Source organism: Meles meles, chromosome 12 (assembly GCF_922984935.1).
Source record: "Meles meles chromosome 12, mMelMel3.1 paternal haplotype, whole genome shotgun sequence".
NCBI classification, from domain to species: domain Eukaryota; kingdom Metazoa; phylum Chordata; class Mammalia; order Carnivora; family Mustelidae; genus Meles; species Meles meles.
In genome coordinates, this window is record NC_060077.1 from 29,878,618 (window position 1) to 29,905,771 (window position 27,154).

The window sequence follows — 27,154 nt, forward strand, 5'->3', positions numbered from 1 at the left end:
ATCTCTGCCACCAGATCCGAGCTAGACTCAGAGCATGGAAAGGCCACGAGAGTCCCTGGAGGATGTCTTCATTATGGAGTGTATGTGAGTCCAGGGTTCTTAGAAAGGGATCACAGTCGGGGCACCTGGGTGGCTCAGTGGGTTAAAGCCTCTGCCTTTGGCTCAGGTCATGATCCCAGGGTCCTGGGATCGAGCCCCACATCGGGCTCTCTGCTCCGCAGGGAGCCTGCTTCCTCCTCTCTCTCTGCCTGCCTCTCTGCCTAGTTGTGATTTCTCTGTCAAATAAATAAAATATTAAAAAAAAAAAAAAGAAAGGGATCACAGTCCTAGGAGGAGGGCTGGGGAGGAGCACAGGACAGGCATGTCACCGGGACGCAGTGGGCAGGAAGCAGGTTGGACCAAGTGGGAGCTGGGATACCTGGGTTCCCCCCATCCCCAGGTCTGGCACCAACTTGGCGACAGGCCAGGGTTCTTCCCACCTCTGCAATATGATGATCCCCCAGAAAGAGGCCCCTCCTGATCCCTATACCAAACACCCTGCTCTTCTTGAAGTGGGGTAGGGAAGTTCCTAGTAGGGCATGGGGATAAGGGTGTAGGGAGGGTGGGGAGAAGGCAACTGGTTTGATGTTCTGGGAGCTGCTGCATGCCAGTGCCTGGGCTCCTGGCTTAGAGCCATTGTTAGGGTGGTGAGTGACAAGCTCCGGCATGCACGTGGTCCCTGTCCACCCTGTAGCCCAGGATGAGGTCCCGGTCCTATCGGACCTCAGTTTCCACATCTACATGGGTGAGTCCTGATCAGCTCAGAGGCACAGAGCTCCTAGTGGGGTTACTATCTGACACCCAGAAGCCGAGGTAGGCTGGAGCATCTTTTTGGGCACAGGGCGGGAGGATCAGGGCACTGCTCTTGTGGCTCCCAGACCTACAGATGGTTTGGGGAGCTTCCTCTGGCGTGATTCCGTTGTCTTGGAGCCTGCTTTAGTCTAAGCATAGACAGGAGCCCTGTGAGGTCTCCCACTTCCTCAATTCCAGAGTCCCAGGAAGTATGCAGTGCCCCTCCCATTTGAAGGAGAAGTTGGTGAGTACCTCAGGGTGGCCTGGTTGGTTCGCAGGGACGCTGGCCCCAGCACCCACCGGGTGCTTTGTCCTGGGTCTGGCACTGCATTCCCCCTAATGTGGCCCAGCTGGCCCCAGTGCAAACAATCGGGGTCCAGAGGCCACCAGGTGCATCCTGGACAGCAACAAAGCCAGCAGGGGAGTGGGGGTGGGGCTGTCTGAGACCAGAAATCAGGAGCAAGAGCAAGCCCAGCTGGACCCCCTGAGGACCCTGGGCTTGGACAGAAGGAAGGGCGGGCACCTGTTGCCTTCAAAGCCTGACCTGGGGCTGGGCAGGGACACCAAGGCCCAGAGATAGACGGTGGGATCTGCCAGGGACATCCCCGTGCCTGAGGATCAGTAGGCCTGTGGCCCCCGCCCTCCCTCCGGAGCTCCCTTGGGCAGGCACAGGGGCCTCCCCTACAGCCGAGACACCTGAGAAGTGTTCTCCAGGCTGAGGAGGGCACCGCACCGGTAAGAGGGCAGCAAGGCCAACACAGTGGGGGCCCCAAGAGCGCAGTGTTGGGGGGGCCTCTAGTGTGGGAAGGCCGGGAGATGTGGGTTAACCATGAGCACGTCCGCTCAGTGGGGGAAGCAGGGTTTGCAAACAGCCCTCCCCCATGCCTGCTTCCTGTCAGCTGAACTGGCCAGTCCCAGGTGTGTGCTGTCCAGGCAGTGGCTTCGCGGGAGACCTGGACAGAGGCACATGACAGATGACACAGGACCATTGGAGCAGCTCCTTCTGCCTCTAACTGGCTGGGGAAGGACTGCTCTAGGACAAGGCTGGGGCCTGGTGGTGCTCCCAGCTTGGGCAGGTCCCAGGGGCCCTGAGGAGCTGGCTCTGGGGTGGACCCAAACCCTTGCCTTACCACCTCTGGCCTGAGGACACGCCTACCCCAGGCCTGGGACACCCATGCCGAGGAGCTGGCGGCTGCCAAGTGGGCCCCAGGGGTGAGCTCTGAGAGCTTTGGCACTCTGGCCCTGAGGACCAACTGTAGAAGGGAAGCCTTCAGTCCCTGGGTGTGGAGCCTGTCTGGCGTGGAGACAGGTGCGTGCATGGCCAGGTCTGGTGAGAAAGGTACTGGGCCCCAGAATGGAAATGGCTGGGACCCATGCTGGGGGCTAAAGGGGCAAGAGTGAGCCCTGCCCCAGGTTGTCTGAGTGTTGGTCTCTGCCCCACGAGACTCCATAGTCCCTCCTAGGCCCCAGGTGACTCTCAAGACAAGCTGTTCCTGAGTGTTTGTTGAGCGAGGACAAACTGGTGTGGGCAGGAGGGTTTTATCTCCACTGCAGGAGTAGCTCATCTCGTGAGATGGCACAGAAGCAAGGGTGGGAAGCCAAGGGTGTGGGGGTGGGCCATCTGGCCAGGCAGAGCCCCCAGCTGGTACCTCATAGCCTGACTGTCTCGGGAGGTGAAACAAAACAGTTCCATTTTACAGGTGAGGCAGTGGGAACCTCACGCCTGAGGGAAAAACACAGCACCCGTGCAGCCCCAGGGGCAGTGTTCCTGCCTGGTGGGGGAGCTCCTTCCTTTGGTCCCCTGTTACCCCTCACAGGACGTGAGTGGAACGAGGGTTGGAGGCTACAAAGGCCTAGACTGGGGGACAGGGTACCAAGGGGACAAAGGCCAGGCTGGAGGTTGGAAAGGCATCCAGGGACAGTTCCCCACTTGAAAAATATCTCGTATATGCCTCACCAACACCTGGAGCTGGGTTGCGGTCCTGACCCCTACCAGCCCACCCTCTTCCATTCCCCATGGCCTATCCTAACACTGGATATTAAGGAAAACAGGAACCCTGGGACCTGAGCTGGCGGAATGGGGATGGGAGCTCCGGCTCAGGAAAGGGCTGGAGGAGGCTGCCAGGCAATGGAGGCTGGCTGAATCCAGGCAATCGATGGGCACAGCTTCAGACTCTAGTTCCCGAGCTGAGCCTAGAGTCCCTGCTGGCATTCTCTCCCTGTGGGAGACATCGAGCTCCTGTAGGGGGCCTCAGCTCTAGGGTCCGGTCTGGTCCTGCACAAACCCCTCTCCTGGGCTTTTCACCATGACCCTGCTGACCCCCAGAAGTTCAAGAATGCAGGGGTTCCCATGAGTCCTTGGTCACCAGTGCCCTGGTCTCTGGCTGTCTGGTACAGTTCATCTGGCTGTGCACAGAATTGGGCTAGGCATTCAAGACTTTCTTGATGTAAGGGTAGAAGGTGGGTCCCCTTGTATGGCTGGACTGGGGCCATTGTGAGGTCATTCCCAATTTGAAGTCTCTAAAACATGGGCCTGGGGGTGACAGGGGAATGGAGTCCCAGCCCAAGAGTCTTAAGGTTCCAGGTCAGTGTGTGGCGCAGAAGACAACTCCTCTTCATTTTGCTCAGAGAAGTGGAGGTAGGGGCAGGTCCCAGCTGGGCCCCAGAGTCTGTAAGAAAGCCCTGGCCCTGAGTCTGTGCTGGGACAGTTAGAGGGGCCACTGGAAACCGGGTGGGCTTCCTACAGACATCCTTGGAGCTCAGGTGACCCCCCCACCCCCAACCTAGGGTAAGGCTCAGGAAAGGAGGGCAATGCCAGAGACCAGGCAGGACCTCAGGGCTGAAAGCCTTGAATGCCAAGGGAAGGAGGCTGGGCTTTATCCTTCAGAAACAGTGCAGCCATGGAAAGACTTGAGGAGGAGCTGGCACTGGGCACTTCCCAGATCACAGCTGGACACTGGGGAGGGATGACAAAGGCAGGCACCACCCCAACTCAGCTACAATGATAAGGGATATAGCAGAGCTCCGTGAGGACCAGAGCAGCAGGGGAAGCCCTTCAGTCTTCTTGGAGGAAAGGGAGTGCGGGCCAAGGGCCAGGCGGCTTCACTGGGCGGGGAGGAGAACCGGCCAGGACACTCATAGAAGGCGAGGGGGGTGTGGCGCCGGAGATGGCCAGACGGAAGCGAGCCAGGAAGAACACGCTGGGGGACGCGGGCAGGGATGTGGCGCGGTCCAGCCCGTCGTGGCCTCGTCCTACTGCGGGCATCCCCCAGGTTCTCAAGCCAGCTCCTCCAGTCCCCGGGGGGAACTCAGGACCTCGGTTTCCCAGCGCGGCGGGGCGGGGCGGGGACAGTGCAAGTCTCGAAGCCGCCTGCAGGGGGCGCCCATGAGCGACACGGCTGGAGCCTGAGCCCGAGCCGCCGCGGGAGACAGCGGGAGCCGGCGCGCGAGCTGCAGGTCAGCCGGGGTCTCCGGTCCGGGGTCCCGAGGGTCCTTGGCGGGCGGCCGGACGGCATGGGGCCGTCGGAGGCTGAGGGGCTGGGTGGGCCGGGTGGCGCGGGACCCCTCCCTTCAGGGCACCCCGCCGCCCCGACCCTCTCTTCCCGCCACCCCAGAGCGAGTTCACAGGGCTGGGGTCCGAGCTCTGCCCCGAGGCGGAGACCGCAATGGCGGGTGCAGGGGCGGCTCAGGCGCGGACGCACGTCCTAAGCCCGGTCGGGGGGCGGTGTGCGGACCCTCCCGGCCGCCCCAGACTGGACCGGAAGGTGCGCACGGGTCGGCGTGGAGGGGTGGGGACGCTAGAGCCCGACGGCCCCGGCGGCGGGGGTTGGGGGGCAGGAGTCTGGACCCGCAGGTGACGTGCGGGGACGTCCGTCGGTCCGTCTAGGCGCCACGGGCCGGCCCCAGGACACTCGGCGAACCTTACGGACGCGCCCGGCGGGGGTGGGCTGGGGGCGCAGAGGTGCGGCCAGAGAGAAGGCGGATCGGACCCCCGGGGGCGAGAGAGGGCTTCCGCAGGTGGAGCAGCCCGGGGCGGGGACCGCATTCCCGGGGAGGAACGGCGAGGGCAGCTGCCCGGCATCCCGAACGCCCGGGCGCGGCGAGAAGGGGAGTCTGGAACACTGGGCCGAGGCGGGAGCGTTCCGGGGACAGTGGTGGCGACACCCGGACTTAGGGGACCCAAGGGAGTCCGGAGGCCGGGCAGGGTGGCTGCGCGCCTCGGAGTGGACCTGGCCGTCTGCCGGTCTGCCCGGAGCTGAGGTGTAGGAATGGCGGGAATGGTGGCGGCCCTCGAGGGATTTGGCGCAGGACGGCCTAAAGGATCAAGGAGGGGGCCGCGGGCCCGCGGAGCAGAGATCTCTGCGTTCCCCCGGACTGCCCTTCTGCTTTAGAATTTAAGTTTACAGACTGTAAAATGGGAGGATGGTGGAGGCCAAGGCAGAGGCGGAGGGAAAGAGAAGGAGAAGCTGGAGAGCAGGTCTCCCTATTCCCCATTCCCCATTCCGTAGGTCTGGAGTTGTGGTTGGCTCCTGGGGTTCCGTTAGGGTGCCCCTTTGTCCAACTGTCCCTCACCATTGTGGGGGAGCTCCCAGGCCGGTGTCCACCCACAGGGCCTGTGCTCACCTCTGGCTCAGAACTCAGGCTGCCCTCCCTTTGGCCTCTGCTCTCCAGCCAGCCTCTGCACCCTCCAGGACACTCTCTGTTACCTCCATGCCCCACTGTGGTTGCCCTGCTTGTCCCCACTGTGGGGACCAAGATGGGGAGCTTTTTGGAGCACAGTGGCCCAGGGAGGATATTGTGGGGTCAGGGGCTCCCTCTTTAGTCCTGCCGTGGCTGCTCCTGGAGGCACTGGCTGGGCTGGAAGGCTCTGGGGGCCAGCTCTCCATCTCGGGTCTCAGCAGGTCCGTGACCGGAGCTCCGCACTGAGGCTTGTCCACAGGTAGTGGTGTCAACACGTCCTTGCTCTGTCCTTTCCGTTTAGAGTCTTCCTGGCTTTCCCAGGTTCTAGTGTCACTCCAGTCACTGCCCCTCTATCCTAATCCTGTCCATGTAGATCAGGTTCTGGGCTCAGCCTGCTTCCCTGTTCAGAATCTCAGAGAAGCTGAGGGCCGCCCAGATATGGATGTCAGGTGAGAGAGGCTTTGGGCCAGGTCATTCCTGGCCAACCTTTGAGGGCTTGCTTGTTGCCCTCCCTCATGTTGGTCTGTGAGGTTCTGCCCCTAGGAACCCACAGCCCAAGAGAGCAAGGGCTGGCTTCAAGGGCAACCCAATGGACGGCAGATTTCGATGCCCAAACCTGGGTTCTGGTCTCACCTCCTTGGAGCACTTGCTGCCTTACTCGTAAAAACGAGCATGACAGAACGACCAATGCTCTCTATGCAGGGTTGTGATGGAGAGTAAATGAGAGATGGACCTGAAAGGAGAAGGTCAGACCAGAGGACAGGTTGGGGTCTGTGCTTGAGCTGGGGAACCCCAGAGGGAGGCTGTTGGCCTTGCAGCATGGGCGGACAGCACAGGGCATCTCTGTTGGCAGAGGGACATGTGGACTGGAGTTGGCTGCAGGGCTTCACAGCCTGCAACGTTTAACCTGCTTCATTCCTGAGCTACCCTACCCGGATGAGCGGGAACAGCCAGCCCAGCCATCCCATGGCGGTTGTCTTGTTTGCCGCAGCTCAGACCAGGTGCTGAAGGATGTGACCAAGGCAGCTAAGGGGAGGATGACCAGAGGGATGGTCATGGCATGAAGTATGCTGAGAAGGGGTTTTCGGAGTGTGTCTCGGGGGCTGTGGAGGAGACAGACACCCGGAGTCAGGTGCTGAGCTGGCGAAAGGAACAAGTCCCAACCCCTAGGGAAAGGGTCTGGGCCCAAGAAGCATTAGCAGTCACGGAAGGGAGGGGTTACATGGTCTGGAGGCTGGAGGCAATGGTTGGGGTGCGGTGCCTGCGGGTCGTACCCTGGAGGTCTGTGCTGGGCCCAGATGGGGGGAGGGAAGTGAGAAATGGTCAGGAGCCTGCAACTGGGATGCAGGGAGGAGGCCCCCAGTGCTCACCTTCTGGACAGGGCCTTCATGCGCCAGGGAGAGGCAGGCAGCGTCACTCTGATGCCCCTCCTGGTGTGTGGGCTGGTGGTCTCTGTCTCCCCACCCACTACAGAGGCGTTCATCTCTGGCCCTTAATGGCCTTTGCAAACTGGGAACCAGGTACAGGGGCCCACTGAGTTAACAAGGAACAGTGGCGGAGCTGCGTGGCATCCGGTGCAACCCACAGGCCGTGCTGCTTTTGCTGGCTGATGCTCTCACCCTCTCCCTTCAGCCCCCAAGGCTATGTCAGCACACCTTCGTCCCAGGGACCCCAGAAAGTGGGCCTGCCTCCCTCCTATCCTTGGTGGGTCCTCCCTCTAAGGAGCTCCTGCCCTCCAACAGACCACACTTCTGCCAGGGCCCCATCCGGGCCCACTAGGGCCATCTAGCCCCCCCCCCCCCCCGTGTCCTCTTCAGGCGTCATAGTCCCTGTCGTCCCACCATCAGAGGGCTCATTTGAGGGAGGTGTGGGTGCCGTCTCACAGGACCCTCAGTACAAAGGGGAAGACTCTTGCTTGGGATCTCAGGGAGTGTGGGATGGAGCAGGAGTGGGAGCACACCTGAGCTCCTGTGGCCACAGAATGGGCACCCAGCACCTTGTGTGGGGGGTGACTTCTTGGAGGGGGGCTGTCAGAGAGGTGGCCAGTGGGGGGGGTGAATGGACGCCTCAGGCTGGGAGGCTGCAGACTCTCCCGGTATCTGGCCTGGATGTGTGGGGACTGGGGGGGGGGGACTCTGGGCCCTCCGTGGGGAGAAAGGAGCTGGGGCTGGGCCTGGGGCCCCAGGAGCTGAGGATGCGGCGGCTACTCTAAAGGCCAGATTCAGTACAGGGAGCTAGCTCTCCACGCCACCAGTTCCTGCCCACATCCTGCCCCTGGGGCTGAGAGCAGCAGCCTCCGGAGGGGCAGTGGGGGAGGGGGACCACTGGATGCCTGCTTGGTGCTTTGGGCCCAGCCTGTGCCATGGTCCTGAGGTTGTCCTGCAGGGAGGGAAGGAGGGAAGGAAGGGGCCCCAGTGCTCTGTGGTAGCTCACCTCCAGGCAACCCTGGAGACACTGGCCCCACTCCCGTTGATGCGTTTGGAGAGGGCCTTGGTAGGCCCCAGGGCCCCTGGGGTTCTAGGAGGCTTGTGCCCACGCCCCGGGCCACTCCAAAGACCAGTCATGGCAGAGCCAGCTGTGGGCTTGGGGTTGAGAGGCGGAGCCGAGCTGCCTGTCCGGCTGTTTCTTCTTTGCTTGTTGCCCTCTCCACGCTGATGGAGCTCCCATGAGACAGGTGTTGCTACTTCTTGTCTGCCTTCAGGGTCTCTCAGCTGGATCAGCTGGATCTCCTCCTGGGCTTTGTGTCTTTGTGAAGTTGCTGTGCTCATTCCTCAGTGCTGATCATCACCCCTCAGATCCCCGGTCATCTGCAACTGTGTGCACGCCCGAAGTGCATCACGTGGATTATGTTCTGCCTCAGGCCCTTTATTTTTCATTGCAGGGATTTTTTATTATTTCTTGTTCGTGTTCATCTGTTCTTGTTTCATCTCTGCCCGTCGAGTCGTACGTTTTTGTTCTTGCTTGTGGATGCTATTCCTTTTCTCGTCTATTTAAAGATCCTAAATGTCTTTGAAAAGCATTATGAGATTATTACCTTCATGTCTTCCCGAATGAATGAATCTCCGTAGTTTGGGTGCTGTTGGCTTTCTTAGCTTGAGTTTTTCTCCTGTGCTTTGCAATTGCGGTTGGCAGGCTCATCATAAGTGGGACCTGAGGCCCTGGAGACGGGGAGTGACCGCACACTTGGGGAGCAGCTGGCTCTCAGCAGTCTCCTGGGACAGTTCCTCCTTCAAGGCCCTCTTCTAGAGGCTCAGGACCCTTCTGGGGCAGGCTCAGCAGCATGAGGCACAGAGCTCCCTGTGATCCAGCAGCTGGATGCTGCTTGGCACAGAGTAGGCACTGGTGTAACGTTTGCTGTGAGAAAGTGATGCAAGAGTCTCAGGCCAGGATTCCGGAGCCCAGGACTGCGCCGAGCATGGTTATGCCGGATCCGAGTCCCGACACTGGGCCTGGTCTGTTGCGCTGTGCCGCACCCAGGTACAAAGGTATGGGGTCCTGCCTGGAAGCTAGCAGGCACCTCCGTCCAGCAGACTCTGGGGACACAGACGCCATCTGCGCATGTGTACAGAAAGCCTTGCTAGTGTGACTTACAAGGAGCCAGAAGTGGGCCAGGAAGTCTGTGGGTTTTGATTAAATGGAGTTTTAATTAAAGTGGCCAGGTCGGTGGGGGTGAGGAGGAAGACTGGAAGAAGTAACAGTTCTGATCTAACCGGGGGGAATCCTGCGGGGTTGTCCTCTCAAGGCTTATCGTGCACGTGTCTCTAATTTTGATGGGGCAGCTTCTGCCCTGTGCCCTGTCCCCAGTAAGGGATAATCAGGGGGAAATATTACATTATTAACATTTAATTTCCTTTCCTGGCTAGCAACAGATGACTCAATTAATTAGATAGAGCCGACAGAGAGGGATAGGAAATTGCCAGATCCTGGCTCCACCCCTGTCCCTCTCCCCTTGGGCCTCAGACCTTCCTGTCGCTCTAGGAGGCCCCTGAAGGGAGGGAAGCAGAGAGGGGCCAGGAGGCCCCAGAAAATCTTCCTGCTGCTGTGTTTTCCATGAGCATTTCCCTCAGCTCTATTCCCCCCTTTCATGCTCTTGGAAAGGCAGGGAGAGGTCGTTAACCTCTTTGGGACTTCGCTTCCTCATCTGTAAAATGGAGCTCATGGGGCCAGTGAGAACAGATGACTCCCTTGTCACCGTGCTCTCATATTGTGAGCTCCCAAGCAGGCCGCCCATGCTAAGAAGTTCTGGAGTAGAGTCCTGGCATCCAGGGAGAGTGCAGGGTTTGGTGGCTCAGTGGTGGCCGGAGCTGAGTGACGCAGGCTCTCTGGAGCTGTGTGTGCTACTTCACATTTCTTGTCAATGACACATTAGTAGCTTGACATTGGCTCCACTGGGAGCATTTACACCACGAAAGTCTGACAAAGGGCGCAAGTCAGTGTGCCCCCACCCCCTGGGCTGATTTGCCCATCCATGGCTGGGAAGCTCCCAACCTTCCCGCAGAAGAGCTCCAGTAGGAGGCTGCTCAGCCCTCTTCCTGCCCTGTCTGTCCCCTGGTGCCTCGGGTTGCACGGATGTTGTCGGCTTGGGGCTGGCACTCTGGTTTGACAGATGCCCAGGCTGCCTGTGGGGCCAGGCCAGTCTTACCCCAGGCTGTGCCGGCAGCAGCGGGAAGAGCCCGCAGGAATGCTGTAGGAAGGGCAGACGGGGAGCCGGATGTGCAAAGAGGCAGCTTTTCAGGACCCAGCTGTCAGGGGCATTAGGTCCTTGCAGGACTGATATGGGCGGGAGGAGCTGACCAGGAGGACCCACTGCTTCCAGTGAGAGTGGGAGGCACCGCAGGTACGGTGACTTCAGTGTTGTCAGGAAGAGTGTCACTAGGTGCTGGTGACCATGGGAGCCCATAGCACAGAAGGTGGTAGGGAGGCCCTGAGGACTGGGGGTATGCAGGCAGGTACTCGGGGCTGCCAGGAGAGCCTCACCAAACACAGGGCCGGGTTAGGCCCCTTGAAGGCCTTGCCAGTCCAGGCATCCTGGCTCGTGGAGTCAGCCTGGCCTCCAGGACAGGTGCTGGTAGTGTGACCCCACCAGCAGCGCTCTGGGCAGTGGGGTAGGGCCGCCCGGCTTCATCGCCGCAGAAATGTGATATGTATTTGGGTCAAGTGGACTACCAGGGCTTCTGCCTCATCCTCCCCCAGGAAGGACCCTCGGAATCTGGACAGTGATCTGGGGCCAAGTCAGGCTACTAACCTGGGCTGGTCTGATTGGCAGACGCTGCGGCGCCTCTTGATGCCAAGTCCCATGGAGAGGCCAAAGTCCGGGTAAGGAGGGTGGTGGGTGACGGTGAAGAGGGGATAGGGCAGACAGCTTACTGGCAGCAGGGGGCAGGGTCCCTGAGGCTTACTGGGCCTGGCCAGACCCCACTGGACCGTGGCCTGCTGCCTCTGCTGCTGGGCCTGGGAGGCCCCTGGGTGACAGGCAGTCTTGGGTCTGTCACTTCCCTTCGCCGAATAAAAATTGGACCCTGGACACCCAGCTTCTGCAGTTGGGGGTTCCCTGGTGAGTGCTGCTTTGGGCTGTAGGCCAGGGACACTCTGGGACCAGGGATAGTACCAGGAGACTTGGTCTCATCGTCGTCTGCCACTGACATGCTTCGTGGGCAGCTGGCTGGCAAATACCCCGCATCCAGTGGGCACTTGGGATTCATTCCGGCTCCCTTGGTAGTGGGCCCCGCCGGGCCTGGGGGAAGCCCACTGGGTCTGCCGCAGGGTGCAGGAACCCCCCACTCTTCAGGGACTTCGCCTCCTCTTCTCTGTCCTGTTTCCTGGGATTGGGTGTTCTGTTCGAGCCTCCCAGTGGGCGCAGGGAACAGCCCTCAGGTGCAGTCCGGGCCGCCTGAGGCACACTGGAGTTAGGAGACTTGTGTTTCTCTGTTGCAGCCCCCTGTCACCTCCTGGATGGGGTGGGGGGAGCCTGGCCCTGGGAACATGGCAAGGGACCATGAGTCACCTTCTCCCAAGGTTCCCAGGCCTGCTCTATCCCTTGTGAGGAGTGAAGGAGGACACACTTTCTCGAGTCCACATGTGGGCGGCAGAAAGGCAGCTTCCAGCCTCTTGTCCCCATGTAGGCAGGAGCTGCTTCCTGCGTGCACCTGGGGTCCCGGGAGGGCCCGGGACTGGAGGAGGGGGTGGATTTGGCACGAGGGGACTCCACGAGGCAGCACCTGTGAGTGTGACAGGTGGGGGCAAAGGCAGTGGGGAGAGGCCCCCAGGCTGATAGGGGGAGATGGAGACCATTTCACAAGCTCAAGGGAACCCTGGGGGTTTGGGCTAGGGGAGCCCAAGACCTTGAATTCTGCCTGTGCTTCTGCAGGGTTTAATTCCTTACACCTCTCTGACATTTGACTCTGGGGGAGCTCTTTCAGGTCTACTTTTTTCTTTCTCATGGAATCTTGAGTGAGTGCCGCCATGGTCCCCAGAGGCTCTCTGGGGTCCAGTCTCCTCATGGTATCAATGAAGAAACTGAGGCCTAGAAAAGGAAAAAACCATCCTTGCCTGCAGTTCTCCAGCAAGTCCTGGCTGAGCCCCCTGCTTTCTGCCCAGCACGACACTAAGTCTACCCTGGCATTAGCCAGTCAGAGGAGCAGGTTGGGGAGTGGGCGTGGGAGGAGGGAGGGGAGGAAGGAGGGGTAGAAAGAGAGGAGGGCGCTCCCCGCCCAGACGTGCAGGCAGCCAGCAGGGGCTGCTGAGGGGCGGGCTGCCTTTGTGCTTGCTCCTCCACACTGTATGGCATCACCAGCGAGGGCATGGGCGCTCACCTGCCGGCAGCAGGACACAGAACCAAGACGGGCCACCCAGGTCCTTCCAGATCAGAGCTCTAGGTATCTCTGGGCCTCTCCTTAACCCAGCGGCCTAGGTAGGTACTGGTGTTTCCCAGGGAGAGCTCTTAGGGGACAGAGAAGACTGAAGCTGGCCGAGAGAGAAGGTGGGTGGGCCTGGGAGAGCTGAGGAGTGAGGGGGGCTTTCTGGAAGGGTCCTGGGGGTGGCAGTGAACTCAGGGACCCAGGAGACTGGCAGGGCTGTCCCTAAAGTGTTGGGAAGCTGAGCATGGGGGGCAACACAAGTGACTTAACTTATGTTAAGACAGATTCCTGTCTTGCTGAGAAAACACAAGGGCCAAGGCTGATCCCCAGCCCAGCGTCCGGGCACAGTGGGTTGTTCTCGGCTGATGCCTGGCCTGCGGGGAGGGCTTTGGTGAGTGGCACTGATGGCTGCCCCCGGGAATCTTCAGCGTTGCCCTCTCTGCCTGGGGTCCAGCTCCTCACAAGGCTTCTCCTTCAGCAGGTGTCTTGGGGACCGCGAAGCCGAGCTGAGCCAGGATGCTGCCAGAGCCCCTGAAAAGGGCCTGGTTTCTGGAGAATCAGAGTTGGCTGTGAAAAAGCCCTTGGGGGTTTTCCCCTCCCAGGCAGGGACGCTCTTGGCTCCTGTGAAGAAGGGGCTCAGGGGCCTGGGCAGGGCCAGCTGCACTGCAGATATGGACCGTGAGCTGGCCTGGCCCGCGTCCTTGCTGACCCTGCCCGTCTGCGGCCATGCCCACCATGGGCTCCTGGGTGTACATCACGGTGGAGCTGGCCATCGCCGTGCTGGCCATCCTGGGCAACGTGCTGGTGTGCTGGGCCGTGTGGCTGAACAGCAACCTGCAGAATGTCACCAACTACTTTGTGGTGTCCCTGGCGGCCGCCGACATTGCTGTGGGAGTCCTCGCCATCCCCTTCGCCATCACCATCAGCATGGGGTTCTGCGCTGCCTGCCACAGCTGCCTCTTCTTCGCCTGCTTTGTCCTGGTCCTCACGCAGAGCTCCATCTTCAGCCTCCTGGCCATCGCCATTGACCGCTACATCGCCATCCGCATCCCACTCCGGTGAGCTGGGGGCCGGGGCCAGTGGGTTGGAGATCCCCTCATCCCTTCCTCGACATGCCTCATGCTGGGGTTCACATCTGTGCCGAGGTCTGCTCTGTGCCCATCCAGGGTCAGGGTGAACCTGGGCTCACGTTTTGGTCTTTGATGTCTGCTTGTGGAGCTGAGGACAGCTCCACGCGGCCCAGGCTGAGGCTGCCCAGGGCTCGGCACATGGCCGGGGAGCGCGCCAATCCAGGGGACCCCTGTGGGCCCGAGTCACCTGGCCCTCCCTGGTCTTCCCAGGCTGTGTGGCTGAGGCTGCTGCTTTGGCCGCTGGCAGATGCGGCCCGGGCCTGGGCGGTGCATCTGGGCCATTTTCTCACACAGCGTGATGCTGGGCTGGGGCGGGGCACTACGGGAAACCAGAGGCCCTCGGAGCTAGAAGCCTGCCCGCAGGCCCGCCTCCAGCTCCTCTGGGCCAGTCGCACCGTTTGCACATTAGGAAAATGACCCAGAGAGGGGAAGTGACTTGGCTGAATGCCACAGTGAGTCACTTGGACCGATATGCAAATTTTGTGCTCCTCAGGTCAGCAAGTACTCATGGTCTTGGAGAGAGCCTCTGTGCTCAGCTAGTGAAGGGGATTTTCATGGTGAATCTTTTGTGAAGTGACTTCAGCTCTGGATTGTGTAAATGAAGACTTTCCCTGAGGCCAAGAGCTCATTTAATGAGGCCTCCACCTAGCTGTCCCTGAGGGAAGCTAGGAAGTACCTCCCTCCCCCAGGGTAGGGGTTAGGATGGGGGTGGGGGTTTCTCCAGCCCCACTTCCTTGACCCTGCATCTGGGAGCTGGGTTCCACAGCCTAGTGGCTGCAGATGCTGAGGGGGTTCTCAAAGGACCCAGGTACCTGGCCTTGTGGTGAATTCTTCCAGACAGGTCAGGTGCCTTCCTATGGAGTAGGCCAGAGTGTCAAACCCAAGGGGGCCCTTAGAGGTCATTTCTTCTCAACTTCTGGATCGAGAAATGAGACTCAGAGAAGGGAGCCAGCCCTCAGGGCCACACAACGAGTTGGCAGCACAGTTGGGCCTGGGTCTGGGCCTGGGAAGAGCTGTGGCCTGTCACCCACTGCAGCTCAGTCTTAGGGGAACAGGGTGACAGGGTGGCCCTGGGCTTCCAGACCTGCACCTGGCCACTACTGTTACGTGGGCTGGAAGAGGGAAGCAGGCACCCTCCCCGTGCTGCTCGAAGGAAGGGAGGAGCCTGGGCCCTATGTGGCCCTGTAGGGTGCTCTAGTCTCAGGAGAGCTTATGACCCTTGTTGAAGAGGAGACTCTGGCCAGCCATAGAGGACTGGCCTGGTCATGCAGGTTCCAGGGTCCAGGCTCACTGAGGGACAGGTCAGAACATAGGATCCCAGGTAGACTAGAGAGCAGAGAATTTGGTGTCTGCTTTAGGAGCCAGGCTAAGCAGGGTCTGGGCCAGCCCTGTTGGGAACACTCAGTAGGGAAGGAGAGACCTCGCTTTCACTTCCTTCCCCAATTTATTTTTTTTTAAAGAATTTTTTAAAAATTTTTATTTATTTGACAGAAAGAGATCACAAGTAGGCTGAGAGGCAGGGAGAGAGAGAGAGGGAAGCAGGCCCCCCACTGAGCAGAGAGCCTGATGCGGAACTCGATCCCAGGACCCTGAGATCATGACCTGAGCCAAAAGCAGCGGCTTAACTCACTGAGCCACCCAGGTACCCCTCCTTCCCCAATTTAAAGGGCAACAGCCTTTAAGAGATCGGGGCTCAATGAAAGGGTCTCGGCTTCTTTTGCTTCTCTCTCTGTATTCGGAAAGTCAAGAGAATGAATCCCGATGTAGGAGTATGGGACATGCTGTGTGACCATAAAAAGTCAGCTGTCACTCTCTGGGCCCATTTCCTCATCTGTAGAAGGGGACAGGCCTCTCTGTCCTTCTGAGCTCACAAAGGTATTGTAAGGATCCAGTGAGCGGATTGGGGGATGGGGCCAGGAGGAGGGAGGTTCGGTGGGATGGAGCAGATAGGGAATCGGCTCCTGGCTGAGTGCCTGGAGTTTCAGAGCTGGGTCCCTGAATGGAGCCTGGACCTGCCCCTCCCCATGTGCAGCCCCAGTTCTCACAGTCTCACAGAGTGGGACCCAGTTCCACCCAGATCCTGGCTGTTTGAGCAACGCTTGATAAAGCTTTGGAAGGGTCAGCCTGGATGTCTTGGACGGGGAGTTTTAGGGATGACGATTCTGCTGCAGCTCATCCCCTCCCGTTGCCAGAGGATGTTAGCGCAGTTTCTCCTTTGATCCTCACAGCCTGGCATCAGGGCCAGGGCGGATGTTATGACCCTTGTGTTACTCATGGAGAGGCCAGTGTCTGCTGACTCAGGGTTGGGGGGCGGCTCTGGGGCCCTTCCTGAAGTTCCAGGCTCCCTTGGGTCTCTCTGCTTTCTTATTCCTCAAGGGCCCTGGGGCGGGGAGGGTGAGGTGCATGAAGGGGCAAAGGGGGAACAAAGTGAAGGCAAATGAGAACCTGGAGCTCCTGCCTCTCCCTCATCCCCCGCTAGTGGGAAATCTCCCCTCCTCTGCTCCGCTCAGCAGGTGCCTTTGGCAGCTCTCAGGAGCCCATCCCCTGACTGCTGCCCTGGACATCTAGCCCCAGGCCCATGTCACTCACCCCTCATTTCTCTCTCTCTCTTTCTCTTTCCTTCTTTCTCTTCCTTCCCTTCCCTTCTTCCTTCCTTCCTTCCTTTCCTTTCCTTGCTTTCCTTTCTCTCCCTCTCTTTTTTTAGACTTTTTATTTATTTATTTGAGAGAGAGCACACAACGGGGCGGGGAGGGGTGGTAAAGGGAGGGACAGAGGGAGAAGCAGACTCCCGGCTGAGCAGGGAGCCTGACGTGGGGCTCAGTCCCAGGACCCCAAGATCATGACGTGAGCTAAAGTCAGACCCTTAACCAACTGATGCACCCAGGTGCCCCTCTCTCAGAAAGGTGCCCCTTTCTTAAAAAAAAAAAATTTAGTTTCAGAAAAATCTGTGCTTCTTCCCAAGTGCAGGGACTCTGGTGGCTATGGCAGGGCTTAGTCAAGAAGCCAGTGAGAAGCAACCTGGCCAGAGGCAGAGATGGCGCTCTCAGTATCCCCAAAGGACAGAAAGCCTAGGGAGAGAGACTTTGTTACTTTTGTACCCCTTGTGTCCTGCCTCTCACATTAGCCCCTGACAAACACTCACTCTCCTTGGAAAATAGGCCACATATGGAGCAGCCGTTGGTGCAAAGACCTGAGATGTATGTGGTGAATCGCCCCATGGAGACAAAAACCAAGTACCTGGCTTCTAAGGAGGGCAGGATTGGAAGAGAGGGCTCCCTGGAGGAGGTGATGCCAGACAGGTCTTACAGGATGGGTATGTGTGGGGGCCAGTGTAACAGGAGTGGGCCAAGCCTAGACAAAGGCCCCAAGGAAGGAAGGAATACATGGGCTCTGGGCCAAGGAGAGGTGACAGACAGAAGAACAGGAGGGCAGGGAGGGTATGAGGCTGGTTCAGGCCTGCCTCTGCCCCGGAAGGAGTTTGGGTTTCACCCATGGCTCTTCATTTCTTAGATCACTGACCTCTTTGGACAATTTCGGAAAGCCCCCACCTTCTGTCAGTGTGGGGAAAATGCACACGAAGCCCCACCTGGAGCTGTGGGTGGTATTCTGGGATCACAGAGGAAGCCCCCAACATGGGTAATGCGGAGACCCTGGGAAGGGGCAGCCTGGGAGCTGGAAGACGCATGGATGCAGAGGTACCCCCAAATGTGCCGAGCAGTGCCCTGGCACCTGCTCCCTGTGGTGCCACTGGCCCCCCCGAATGGCAGAGGGTTGTGCTGGATGCATTTGGCCCCACTTACACTGGACAGCCTATGTCCAGGGCCCAGGAGGCCAAGATGGGACTACCATCCGTCATAGACACAGCCCAGGGGATGCCCTTGGGCCAGGCTGTGGCTTGGCTGTTATTCCATTTGGGCCCTAATGCTGTTCCAGCTCCCCAGGGGCCTGGGTCTAGGGCTCTCAGCCTAAGGACTTTAATTCTGAATAACAAAATTAATTTGTTTGATGTGTTTGTTTGATGTGTGTGTGTGTGTTTAAATAATTACCTGCACATACTAAAACATCAAAAAGAAACAACAGGGTATATGGTGAAAAACTATCCCTTTTGTCCCCTGCCCTGCCTTCAGTTCTCTTCCTGGAAGGCAGTATTGGGAATCCTCTCGGAGATATTCTTGGCGTGCCGCGGGCGAGCGCTATTAACATGGGTTTCTGTCCCCACAAGGGGCTTTCGTTTTAAAATCGAGTGCCCGACTTCCCCTCCTGGGTTTCCTTCTCTGTAAAAACAGATAGCTGGACAGACCAGGGATTTTCAAACTGTCCTGGAAGTCTTTGGGCTGGACCCTGGGGTCCCCACCAGCTCATTCATTCAGTGACTATTAAGCTGCCTCCCTTCCTCAGCAGCCTACCTCTGTGATTGCCTGGGAATCGCAGGTCGGCTACTGGAGAACAGTTTGGAAATCCCCAAAGCAGGTAGTCTCCGGGGTCCTCTACACCATCCCACAGCTGCTTGCTTCTGCTTGCTTGCCTCAAATGACAGGAAGCTCCCTTTGCCTGAAGCAGCCCGTGTCTCCTGTGCACAGCTCGGCTGAAAAGTTCTTCACCTCTCTGCAATCTCCACCCACGGATTTTACATTCTGCCCTCATGGGGCAGTGCTCACAGGCCCTGGATTCTTAGCCCCATTTTACAAATGAGGAAACTAAGGCTCAGAGATGCAGAGTAACAGAACATGGCCGAACCAGGAGCACACCGGCACTGGGACTCAGGAAGGGATACACTTTTCTCGGGAAAAATACCAACACTAAAATAGCCTCCTGTTCAATGAGACTATATAAATTATAATTTGTAGAGTACGACAAGCGGTGCCCGACACACAGCAAATGCTGTGTAAGTATTAAGTGGGTTGAGGGGGGAGCCTGAGACTTTGTGTTTGAGGCTCCAGAATTGGAAACGGGGCAGCATAGGCTCTCTGTGGCTCGGTAGAAATGGTCAAGTCGGGAGCCTGGGTGGCTCAGTTGGTTAAGCAACTGCCTTCGGCTCAGGTCATGATCCCGGAGTCCCGGGATCGAGTCCCACATCGGGCTTCCTGCTCCACGGGAAGTCTGCTTCTCCCTCTAACCTTCTCCCCTCTTTATGCTCTCTCACTCTCTCAAATAAATAAATAAAATCTATAAAAAAAAAAAAAAGAAATGGTCAAGTCCATGACCCTCTTTCCGCCAAGCCCTGTTGCAAGCACCCAGGCCCTTGCTAAATGGGGTCGAAGGCTCCTGGGAGGAGCCCTGCCGGGTTACTGTCAGGATTCAAAACTGATATACATTCAGAACTGACACATTTACTTACCTTTGCCCCGGGTGCTCTGGGCTCCTGAAAAGTCCACAGCAAGGCCATTCCTCTCCTCAGGCTTTAGTTTTCCCATCTATATAATGAGGCAGTTGGATTGAATAAGAGGTCAGAGGCCACCAGACTTTTTTCCCCCTTAATTTGAATTTGTTGACAAAATGTAAGCCCCGGGCCATCTTACCCAGAGGATCAGCTCCTCAGCCCCTCTGAGATCTGGCGGCGCTGGAAGCACGTTCTGTTCTGCGTGGGTGGCCGGGGCAGAGCAGTGTCAGCTGCCTCTCGTACACACGATGTCCTGACCGCCTGCCTCCCACACTTCTTCCCTGTAGGCCCATGTTTGCCATCCCCAGATGAGAGAGTTTCTGTGGGTGCTTCCCATGCTGGAATTAAGTCAAGGGCACCTACTGTGTGCCCCTGTGTCCATGCTGGCAGTGCAGAGATGGCTGCAGACAAACCCTTCCCCCAAGGGGCCCTTGGCCTCAGGGGCCCAGATAGAGATTGTCTGCATCTGGGTAGGAAACTTCTTGGGGAAGATATGTGAAGGGTGGGTGAGGTTTACCAGGTAAAGGGGAGGGCAGCCTGGTGTTGCCAGGATCAAACCATTAAACAGATGGCCATCTCTCAGCGATCACTGAGGTCACCTTCTTCAATCAAGGAGATGATGTTTTGATTGCCCATTCTCTCCCTCTCTCTCCTAAAGAGAGAGAGAGAGAGTGTGCAAGTGTAGGCGTGCATGAGGGGGAGGGTTGGGGGCAGAGGGAGAGAGATAATCTCAAGCAGACTCCCTGCTCAGCGCAGAGGCCGACGCAGGGCTCGATCTCATGACCCTGAGATCATGACCTGAGCCGAAATCAAGAGTCAGGGGCCCAACTGACTGAGCCACTCAGGTGCTTCAGACTGCCATTCTTTTAATAAAATTTAAGCCACCTTTTTTGTGGGCTGGGGGGTCAACTTCCTGGCTGGCAGATCAGGTCAACGCCCTGAGTCTGGGACCGAGCCGGGCTCTCTAGAGCCCTCAGTGCTTTCAGGCACATTCTTTTTCCTCTCTGGACCTCAGTACTTTAGGTAGGTCTTTGCTCTTGAACGTTAAGACTACTGTATAAATATTAAGACATGCTGAAGTCAGTCGTGTCTCTCCAGAGGGCTGGGAGTGAATTTGGAGAGGAGAGAGGGTATTTTGCCCAGGACCTCCACCGCTCCTTGGGGGCTTCTGGAGACCTTAAGTCAAGTGGGGAAGGAAGAGTGTGGAGGACAAGAGACACGAATCATCTCCAAGTCTGATGGGGCAGGTTCTGCCCCCAGCCACTGAGTCTGTACCCCTGACCCATTCCCATTCTAAGGGGAAACTTACTCTAGCATCAACGAAGCCCAACATGGAGGTGACAAGTTCTCTCACTTATAAATTCCCGCAAACTGAACTACTGAGTCCCAGGACTACTTGTAATACTGTTTAGTGATCATCTAAATGTCTGCCCAGTGGTTTCCTCTCCAGGGAGCCTGCTGTCCTGTTGGCTCCTGTGGGAAAAGGCAGGGCTTGGACCTGCACTGCACAGAGGACCATACCGAGGCTAGGAGGCAGGAAGTGAGTGGTCCTGGTCTTCTAGCCAGTGGGTGGGGAATGGGGAGGCCCTCTGGGTTTCTGACTCATGGCCCCACCTAGCCTTGAGGTTTTTCAGACCTCTGATGCTGGTCTCCTTTCCCCAGGTACAATGGCTTGGTGACTGGCACAAGGGCCAAGGGCATCATTGCGGTCTGCTGGGTGCTGTCGTTTGCCATTGGCTTGACTCCCATGCTGGGCTGGAACAACTGTGGTCAGCCGAAGGCGGGCCAGAACCAGTCAGAGGTCTGCGGGGAGGGCCAGGTGACCTGTCTCTTCGAGGACGTGGTACCCATGAACTACATGGTGTACTACAACTTCTTTGCCTGTGTCCTGGTGCCCCTGCTGCTCATGCTGGGCGTGTACCTGCGGATCTTCTTGGCGGCCCGGCGGCAGCTGAAGCAGATGGAGAGCCAGCCTCTGCCGGGGGAGCGGGCTCGGTCCACGTTGCAGAAGGAGGTCCACGCAGCCAAGTCACTGGCCATCATCGTGGGGCTCTTCGCCCTCTGCTGGCTGCCTCTGCACATCATCAACTGCTTCACCTTCTTCTGCCCCCAGTGCAGACACGCCCCACCTGAGCTCATGTACCTGACCATCATCCTCTCCCACACCAATTCTGTTGTCAACCCCTTCATCTATGCCTACCGCATCCGGGAGTTCCGCCAGACCTTCCGCAAGATCATTCGCAGCCACATCCTCAGGCGGCGGGAGCCCTTCAAGGCGGGTGGCCCTAGTGCCCGGGCCTTGGCAGCCCATGGTGGTGACGGAGAGCAGATCAGCCTCCGCCTCAACGGCCATCCTCCTGGGGTGTGGGCCAATGGCAGCGCCCCCCAGCCCGAGCGGCGGCCCAACGGCTACACCCTGGGGCTGGTGAGTGGAGGGAGTGCCCATGAGGCCCAGGGGGACATGGGGCTCCCCGATGTAGAGCTCCTCAGCCACGAGCTCAAGGGAGCATGCCCAGAGTCCCCCGGCCTTGAGGGTCCCCTGGCCCAGGATGGAGCGGGCGTGTCCTGACGATCCACTGAGTTTGCCCCTTCCTACAGGAGGGAGATCTTTCTCTTTGGTGGATGAAACCAGTCACGTTGGGAGAAGAGTGAATGGGCCTGGAGACCCTTTTCATGGCCAGTTCCCACTTTGGACTGAGAGGCGGGAGCCCCGGCTGGAGCAGCATGAGGCCCAGCAGGAAGGGCCTGGAGTCCAAGGGAGTGGACGTTTCTTGGTGGGAGGCCCTGCTTCGGGTCAGGGCCACAGCACCAGACCATCTTGGCTGGGCAGGGCCTGGTATCCCACTCTGGAAGCATCTAGAAGCACCACCCCGACTTGGCAGAAGATCTGTGGCAGAGCAGACTGGCTGGCCCTGAGGCTGGGGCAAGGGGGTGGGGGAGTATGGCTCCAACAGGCCCTCGACCACACAAACAGACCACCCTCCCCAGGCTTCCCAAGGGTTCAGGAGCTGCTGTGCCCAGAGGTGGCGTTTTTCTTTTGTTTTTCCAAGAGAAAATGTTAAGTGTGAAGAATACCTTTTTTTTTTTTTTTTTTTTTAATTATCTTCCTTCCCTGGTTGCTGGGTCTGATGTCAGTCCTGCTGCTAGCCTGCCTCCAGCAGTAGCCCAGGGAGTCCCAGGCAGCCCTCTCTGGTTACCATGAGCTGCCGTGCACTTCTTAGATTCTCTGTCCCAGCGGCATCTTCTGGGGCCACCAAGCTGGGCTCGAGGACAGGAGGTGTCATGGAATGCTGCCAGACTGTGGGCTCCGGGGAGGAGGTTGGGATGGGCCCACCGTGCAGGGTGCCTGGGTAGCTCAGAGCTGCCCAGCCAGAGGCCCTGTCCAAGGGCCTTTCTGTCTGAAGAGAAAGTTGTTTTCTTTTTTTCTGAGATAAAATAAAAATGAGCCATTTGTGTTTTAAACTTGTCCAGTGAAAATGGTGTCTGAGTTCCTTTCCCCATTCCACAGCCAGGCCTATGGAATATATACGTGTATATGGCACGTGTTGCACGTGTGAGAGAGTGTGTGCATTTGTACTTGGAGACAGACAGAAACCCTGCCTGACTGGGGGGGGATCACAGGCTCCCTTCTCCAGAGGGAAAAGGCTGCCTGGGTGTACCAGGATCTAATGCCCGTGAGCAGCCCCCAGACCTGTATTCCTGTAGGAGGGGGGTCGTGGGAGGAGGGGCTCTTCCCAGCTGCCCTCCCTGCAGAGGCCATGGCTCCCTGCCCCCCATCCCCAGTGTGGGGCGTGGCTCCGCCCTCCCTCACTGCCTCCCCCAGTCCTCTGAGAGGAGTGCCCCACTGCCGGCCCCCTGCTCCACCTCTTAGCTGAGAGGCCACAGAGGGATCTGGAAAGAGATAGAGGCGAGGGTTCAACTGCCTTCCCCTTCCTCTGGAGTCACCCCACCTCCTGCACCTAACAAAAACCTATTGGGTTTCTTGCTCTGAACCTGCCTCAGGGGCTGTGTCATCCTTCCATGCTGGACAAGTTTGAGGCCCAGGGGGAAGTTAGCAACCCACTGCGACCCAGTGGAGAGCCAGTCTGGTCTCAGGGCTCCTGGGCACGCTCAGGCAGGGAGGGGGAAGGGCTGTTAGAACTTAACAGGTAATCCTCACACAGCCCTGGGAGCCCCATTTCACAGAGGACTAAACAACCTCTTTTGAACAGAGAGGCTACATACCTGCCCCAGGTCACATAGCCGGTAAGCGGCAGAAATAAACTTAAATCCCAGGTCTGACTACAAAATTCATGCTCTCATGATGAACTGTTTCAACCAGACCGAAAAGTATGAAATAATACCAGGTCCCCACCACTCCACTCAAGAAATAAAACATGACGAAGACAGTGGAAGCCCCGGCCCCTCCCCTGTATTATTACCCTGCTTCCCACACCCGGAAACAGCCACTCTCCTACATTGGGTTCCACTGCACATCTTTCTACCCTTGCTACACAGATGCACATGTAAGTATTTCTAAGCCAACATAGATTTGCTTTGGGCTATATTACGCGGCTCCATCAGTCAGAGGTCCTCTAGCCCGGCCGCACAGCAGAGACACTGAAGACACTTCGAAGAGCATCAAAGCCTAACCCCTTCCCCCAGAGACGCTGGGGGGAATCCAGGCAGTAGTCCCCCAGGGGTTCTTATGGACAACCAGGGCTAAACGCCACCGAAATAAACCCACAAGCCCATCCCTATCCACACCAGTGTCCTCCTCTCTCCTACACACTTTGCTCTGTGCTATGGGTTGAGGGTAGAGCAGGGCCCGTGTTGTGCCTAAGGAGGCCAAGAGCATGGATGCTGTTGGTCCTCATGACCAGTGGGTGGAAAGAGGCCTGTCTTTACTTGACTTCTTAGGAACTGAGCTTTGGGTGCTGAGTACATGGGTATAGGCTTTGGGGCTAGGGAGGGACAGGACCAGGGGCTAAGGAAAGGTCCCCAAGTACTACTGATCCCCAAGTGCTCTTAGGGACAGCCCGCAGCCTGGCTCCAGAGTCCAGAGCCCAGACAGTTCAACCTCCTCAGGTCCCCATAGGGCCCAGGATCCTACCTCCATACCACCCCATGCAGGCTCCCACTGCGAGTCGTGCCTGCAGTGTAAGCGCGCATGCATAGAAATAAACAGATACGCCTGTCACTCCCCGACCACAGGCGAATACACGTGTGTACATGTGGACACACACATGGGCAAAGCCTACCTCAACACTGTAGGTGCCCACAGCAGCAGCAGCGTAAGGTCGACATGAAGCCTGGCCCAGCCCCATGGAGTACAACATATGTCTGCCCCAGGCCAGGCTGCCAGTGGTTCTACCACCAGGGCTGCTCTGAGCCCTACAGCTCTGCCCCAGGGCCCCTCTGCCTTCTCCATGCTTTGCCCAAAGGGCTAAGAGTGGATGGCCTGCTTCATTCCAACCTGTCTGAGCACAAGGGGCTCATCGCAGAACCGATTCTGGTGATGGCCTGAGCCCCTCTCCATGGCGGCAATGGCCAGGGCCCCCAGGGAGGCCTGTGGGCAGAAGCCTGGGGGATTGGCCCCGGTTCTGGTTTGTCATCACTGGCCCTCATGAGAAACAGGCCCTCTGGAAGCTTCCCCTTTCCCTCCTCCACTTGAAACTCTTCCTTTGTGGCTCTCCCCACTTGTATTAAAATCCTTCCCTCTAGGAGACCTCACACAAAATGCTCTGGGCTCCAGAAAACCAGGACGAGACGTAGATCCTCAGTTCCACAGGTGCTGACAAGGGGCAAGCAAGCTCTGGTGACAAACCGCAGCAGAGCAGGGATGAGGACAGCCTGGAGAGTAAGAGGAAATGAGTGATGATGTCTCTGGATCGACCTGGCTGGGACTCAGCATCGCAGAGCTGGGACCATGGTCTTCTTTTCAACCATGCTGGGTAAACAGGAACCTGCTCTCAGGAGCCAAGCGCCTGGGGAGCAGGAATGGTTCTGTGCAGCCCGTCCCAACGCTTGGGGCTAAAGGAACCGTGTGTCACGTAACACTAGGCATGGCCGCCCCAGGGGCAACCCAAGATCCTGGGGTGGGCCCCGGTGCTGCCTGAGCCCAGCAACAGCCCTCAGAGATGGGAGAGGTTTCGCAGGTGTTGGTGGGGACTGAGGTCGGCTGTGAAACAAGCCACTTCCTCCCGGGTCTGTTTTTACTCGGCAAAGTGGATGGTGCTGTGTAAGAGTGTCAGATCACCACCTCTCTGCCCTCCCCACACCAACCCCTCCTCTGTGCCTAAGCGCCCCTCACTACAGCTGTCACTCATCATTAGCAGTGACTGTCACTGTTGGAACAGCCCCCATCAGGCTGCAGAGCCAGGATGGGGCAGGAGAATGTCCGATGACTCAGACAACCTCAAAGGCCAGGGATGGAAACATAGAACCTGTAGCCTAGGTACAGGAAGTACCATTCTACGTGGCTCTGCCCTGACCCTCTCCTCGGGCAGAGGAGAAAGAGCAGCTCAGCAGAGCTTTCCCACGAGCCCCCGGCCCTCCCACTCATCAGGCGGAGAGAAGGGCTGGATGCAGAGAGGCCAGGCTGAGGATAGCACCAGCACGAGGCTGGGTAGGAGACAAGGGGGACAGACCCCGTGTACCCGTATTCTCTGACAGAGGGATTTCTCCCTGCTAGTGGAAAAGGCTTCGCATGGAACCATCCACAATTCTTTGCCTTGCCCAAGGGAAGGGGAGTGTGTGTGGGGGTGGGTGTGTACATGTGATTTTGCAGAATTTGTCATCAGACTAACACCTAATGACCAGTGAACTTAGCAAGGGCTTGGATAAGACGGAGTAGGCTAGACTGTGAGCCCCATCTCCTGACTCTCTGTTCCACTCTCCACAAATTAATGAGCACCTACCAATGCATGCTAAGCCTGGAGGGGTGTGAGCAGGAGTGCACCGGGAGTCAACAACCGCCAAAGGAGACCAAGCTAGATGCAGCCGGAGGTGAGGGCCAGGAGTGGGACACGGGTGCGGGGTGGGGGGGGTTGGAGGAGGAATAAGTTGCATCCGACTGGGCAATCAGGCAGCGGAAGTTGAGTTAGCCGTTTAAAGGCTAGCGGTCAACTCCAGGGCCTGTATCTTCAAGGTATTCAGTAGGAGGTGAGAAGAAGGAGAAGCTGAGTAAATGTGCGCCTGATTTACATCTGCCTACACGGAGGCAATTTTCGAGTTAAAATGTTGTCAGAGGGTTGTCACAGTTTTGATCTTTCCTTTCTGTTCTTTCTCAATCCACCCACATTTTCTAGTTGGGTTGGAAAGGGGAGTGAGGGGGACAGAGCCTGGTTTAGACTCAGATTTTTTGGAATTGTTCAAGTTAAACAGGACTTTTTTAAATGATCTAGTTTTCTCTTAGGAAAATTCAGGCCCAGAGCCCCACATCACGACTGTTCCTTCAGGGGGATTAGAGAGAGCAGGTCGGGAGTTCTGTAGTCAATCCGAAACGATCTCTTGGTGTTGCAGCTTGATTCTCTTTCCTGCCTAGTTCAGAGATGCCGAATAATCCCTCTGCTCCCTCCTTCCAGCCAGCACCCTGCTCCACTGAAACCTAACGGGGACTCAGCACCAGGCTCTCCTGGCCTTGCCCTCGACTTCCTCTCTGACCGCAGGCAGGTCATTCTCTGAGCTGCCACGCCCACTTTCAGATACAACGTGATGAAAGTGCTTCCGAAGGTAGGTGTGACGTAAATGCCCAGGGCTATTATTAGTTCTGTAACAGAAAACAGGAGAAGGCAAGCAATCATATGGTTTCAGTGTTCTTGAATACGAGTAGAAAGGGGGCCAGAAGGGAAGAAAGACGGAAGGGGAAAGGCCTGCTTACCTGGTTTCTATACTCTGTTCACCGACATGACCCAGCCATCACCAGATAAAGAAAGGTGGTGAGTGTGAATTCAAGCCAGGCGCCCGGTGTCTGGGGGGCCCGGAAGTTGGTGTGGGAACTGGCCAAGGACTTGGGCAAGGAGCACTGACTACAGATCATTTGCTGTCTTTAGCCCATTCCTGTCCCATATTTTTCACTGAAGTCTTAAATCCCGAGGAACTGGGGCTTATCAAAGAAGTGAACAGAGAAGGGATATAGTAAATGTCTGAGCTGACAGAATCAGGATTCAGAACTGCATCAGGGGGCCAGAGAGATAATACTGAGCAAAGATCAGTGTAAAGTCCTCCACTGAGTTAGAGAAAGAAAATGTGCAGGAGAAGCCCAGTCATTTCGTGTCAAAACAACATGGACATTC

General features: G+C 57.7%; 1 protein-coding gene across 1 annotated transcript; it reads left to right on the top strand.

The window, feature by feature from the left end:
- The first annotated feature begins 4,036 nt into the window (after nucleotides 1-4,036).
- ADORA2A (adenosine A2a receptor) lies at nucleotides 4,037-22,327 on the top strand. Its single transcript, XM_046025966.1, has 3 exons — nucleotides 4,037-4,287; nucleotides 12,847-13,426; nucleotides 20,541-22,327. The coding sequence occupies exons 2-3, from the start codon at nucleotides 13,095-13,097 to the stop codon at nucleotides 21,445-21,447; spliced, it is 1,239 nt and encodes a 412-aa protein (XP_045881922.1). The 5' UTR covers nucleotides 4,037-4,287; nucleotides 12,847-13,094; the 3' UTR covers nucleotides 21,448-22,327.
- Nucleotides 22,328-27,154: the final 4,827 nt, after the last annotated feature.

Bases quoted from the DNA above. Each gene is read 5' to 3' on its own strand.
- ADORA2A (XM_046025966.1), top strand. From the start codon at position 13,095: ATGCCCACCATGGGCTCCTGGGTGTACATCACGGTGGAGCTGGCCATC. The intron at 13,427-20,540 runs GTGAGCTGGGGG...TCCTTTCCCCAG, and splicing joins GCCATCCGCATCCCACTCCG to GTACAATGGCTTGGTGACTG.